This window comes from Magnolia sinica, chromosome 13, assembly GCF_029962835.1.
Source record: "Magnolia sinica isolate HGM2019 chromosome 13, MsV1, whole genome shotgun sequence".
NCBI classification, from domain to species: Eukaryota; Viridiplantae; Streptophyta; class Magnoliopsida; order Magnoliales; family Magnoliaceae; genus Magnolia; species Magnolia sinica.
In genome coordinates this window covers 57,647,546-57,650,876 of record NC_080585.1, presented here as the reverse complement: position 1 = coordinate 57,650,876, position 3,331 = coordinate 57,647,546, and the positions used below count along the sequence as shown (strand labels likewise).

Here is a 3,331-nt window from a genome sequence, read left to right as displayed (position 1 = left end):
GCAATACTCTTCCAAAGTGGGGAGGCCTTAGGGGACGGGCTACTTATGGGTTCCAGGTCCATGTCAACGAGGAATTTGGATCGCATAAGGGAAGACCAGGGGCTAGGCATTGCGTCAAACTTCACCGACCAGGCCAACTTCAATCTGTTTGCCTTCAAAATCTCCTTTAGCTTCCTGAAACTAAGGTCCCCCTCCTCCACGGGATGGGTAATGAACTTCCAGGCGATCCAGTGGAGCTTTCTTTTACCGTTAGTCTAGCCCCAGAAGAAATTAGCAAAGTCCCTTTCAAGGGTAGAAATGATAGTGGACGGAACCTGGACTACAGCAAGCATGTGGATGGGTATACTACACAGAACATGCCGAATAAGAGTGGCCCTGCCGGTTTGCGATAGAAGCTTGCTACTCCAACTTGAAATTCTGGCGCGAATTTTTTCCATTAAGAATTGGTAGTCAGATTTTTTGGCTCTCTTCTGCAGCATCGGAACCCCAAGGTAAACAGGACTCTTTTGATACTCAGAATGTCCTCGATTGCTTTGATTCTGGTGGGGGGCAGCCTGTTGGAGCAAAGGAAGAAACTTTTCCTGAAATTAAACTTTTGCCCTAAAGCATCTTGGAATTTCTGCAAAATGGAGGAGACTACTTGAAACGATGATTTGGATCCATTGAGGAAAAGAACCGTATCATCTGCAAATAACTGGTATGTGATCAACGGACTGCCCTGATGGAGAGCGAAAGGGAGGCAGAGCCTACTATCAACCAACCACCTGAACCCTCTACTGAGAGCTTCAGAAGCGATGGTGAAAAGGGCTGGGGAGATAAGGTCACCTTGACGAATGCCCCTTGTGGATTGAAAGTAACCCACGGCCACACCGTTAATGAGAATAGAAAACCAGTTCGATTTCCAGCATGATTCCAGTAAAGTTGACAAGGAGGCAGAGAAGCTAAAGGAGAAAAGGATCTTCATCGGGAAATCCCATTCCACCCAGTCGTACGCCTTTTCCATGTCTAACTTTAGCAAAACATTCCCGCCTTGGACTTTCCTGTTAATCTCTCTTATCATTTCTTGAGTCAACGTGATGTTTTCAGCGATAGCACGGCCCTTAACAAATGCCCCTTGTTCCTGCGAGATGATCTTGGGCAGCATCTTATTCAATCGAGTTGCAATGATCTTAATGAAAATTTTGTTGATGCAGTTACAGAGGGCTATGGGGTGAAAGTCAGAGAATTTGTTTGCAGCCTCTGTTTTGGGGATGAGGCAGATGAGTGTGGATTTGAAGGCCCTGGGCAACGGAGATCCTGCCAACATAGACGTTGCTGTCTTAAGAAGGTCGTTTGCTAGAATGGGCCAGCTGATTGAGTAAAAACTCCCAGGGAAGCCATCGGGGCTGGGGGGACCCGTCCGCAGGGATGCTAAGAACTGCCTGGTGAACTTCCTCCAGAGGGGGGGGGGGGGGGGGGGGTTCGGTCAGGGATTGATTGTCTTGGGGGGAAACGAGGGAGGGAATAAAGGAAGAGATGTCCTCTAGATTTATATACCCTGTTGTAGACGAGAACACCTCTTGGAAGAACCTGAAAGCTTTAGCCTTTATGAAATCCGGATCGAAAAGAGAGATGCCTTGATCGGTTTTTATTGTGGAGATCCCTGCTTTTCTTACTCTGGCATTTGCAATGCTGTGAAAAAACTTCGTATTACGATCTCCCTCAAGCAAACAACGATTTCTAGACTTCTGTTTCCAAAAAACTTCCTCTAGCAGTTCCGCTCTAGCTAGCTCCTTCTTAGCTTCATTAAGCTCAGCAATGTCCTCCTGGCCGTGGGTATGTTGCATCTGATTTTCCAGCTCATTTACTTTGGTGGCCACTTGCTTGACCTGAAGGAAAACATCTCCAAACGTCTATTTGTTCCAGAGTTTCAGGGCCATCTTTGTTTTCCTTAGCTTCAACTGGACGTTGATGAGAGGAGATGAAGAATGATTTTCCTCCTAGGCTGATCGAACTACCTGCAGAAAATCATCGTGGAGGGACCACATTCTTTGAAAATGAAAGAGTTTCGGGCCTGAGAATAGTTGGGGAGGGGCCGTCAGCAGAAGAGGAGCATGGTCAGAAGCCACTCTGGGGAGGTGAGTAACCTTGAACGTTGGAAATTTGTACTGCCAGTCAGCGTTGATGAGTACCCAGTTGAGTCTTGCCCAGACTCTGGCTGTCCTGTTTCTGTTGTTGCTCCAAGTGAAGTTTTTCCCTTCAAAGCCAGCATCATTCAGCCCAGCACAGTCAATGGCGTCTCGAAAGTCAGCAACACTTGCAGCGCCAAAGGATCTGCAGCCCAGTCTCTTAGTTGAATCAATGACTGAGTTGAAGTCGCCCCCGATCGCCCAAGGTCCATGGAAAACTCTGTTGGTAGCTGATATATCATCCCATAAGGCCTTCCGTTGATCTCTACTACATTTGGTATATACAAAGGATAGCAAGATAGAGAGCTGAGGATTCTGCAAACACACTAAAATGGACAGAAGCTGGTTAGAGGAGGAGAGAACAGAAATCTGAATTGTTAGGTCAGTGTTATAGAATAGCCAGATCTTCCCTCCTTCCTCAATATTCGAGAGGGAGGAGTGGAAGCCAAGCTTCAAACCAAAACCAGCCCTCCTCGAGTCCCTAATCATGGGCTCAAGAATGGCTAGGAACCTAGGACGAGATGATCTGATTAAACGCGAAAGCACCCTGAAAGTGAGAGTGTTTCCCACTCCACGGGCATTCCAGATGAGGATGTTATCCATCCGTTACACAACCTGAAGCAACGGCCTGTCTGCTGAGTCTTTGCAGCCTAACTTGCCAATCGCCCACCACCATCCCTGAAGTTTTGGTGCGAGCATTCCTAGATCGCTTGCCTTTCCTGGTTACCGTAGGATTATTCTGAATGGTCTGAGTAGTGGTGTCTGTGTCTTCCCTTTGGTTATCCTGAGCTTAAGCTGACGGGGAAGTGCCCAATGTAGGGACTGTGAAACAGACATTTTGTTGTTCTTTCCTGGTTGGAGAAACTGCCAAGGTGGGGACTGTTCCCATTCTACTGTTTAGTAGGTCCTGAGGGAAGTAAGGTTAGAGGTCAACAGCCAAATGGCAACTAGAGTCGACGTTGCTGGCTTGGTCATTCTCGGGGGTCATTGGGGATCAAATATCGTCTAGGGATAAGCCTGAGCGTCTCTGTGAAGACCTCTCTATGTCTGTGAAATATTCACACAAATGAAGAGGAAGGCATCCTTCCGATCTAGATCTTCTTAACTCTGGGACACTCCTTCTAGAGCGCATACTGTCAATCACCTCGAATCTGTCATTAGGT

The 3,331-nt window shown here is 47.3% G+C and overlaps 1 protein-coding gene across 1 annotated transcript; it reads right to left on the bottom strand.

Moving 5' to 3' along the window:
• Window positions 1-436: 436 nt before the first annotated feature.
• Window positions 437-2,771, bottom strand: LOC131224290 (uncharacterized). The gene is made up of 3 exons (XM_058219814.1): window positions 1,998-2,771; window positions 1,537-1,868; window positions 437-1,349 (listed from the first exon to the last, which is right to left on the bottom strand). Exons 1-3 carry the CDS (start codon window positions 2,769-2,771, stop codon window positions 437-439), a joined length of 2,019 nt encoding a protein of 672 aa, XP_058075797.1.
• Between the last annotated feature and the right edge of the window lie 560 nt (window positions 2,772-3,331).

Excerpts from the sequence above, each read along its gene's own strand:
- LOC131224290 (XM_058219814.1), bottom strand. The coding sequence starts at position 2,771 with ATGGATAACATCCTCATCTGGAATGCCCGTGGAGTGGGAAACACTCTC. Across the intron at positions 1,869-1,997 it reads TCCACGATGATTTTCTGCAG|GTCAAGCAAGTGGCCACCAA; the intron begins GTAGTTCGATCA and ends GTTTTCCTTCAG. Across the intron at positions 1,350-1,536 it reads GTGTTCTCGTCTACAACAGG|CTGGCCCATTCTAGCAAACG; the intron begins GTATATAAATCT and ends TTACTCAATCAG.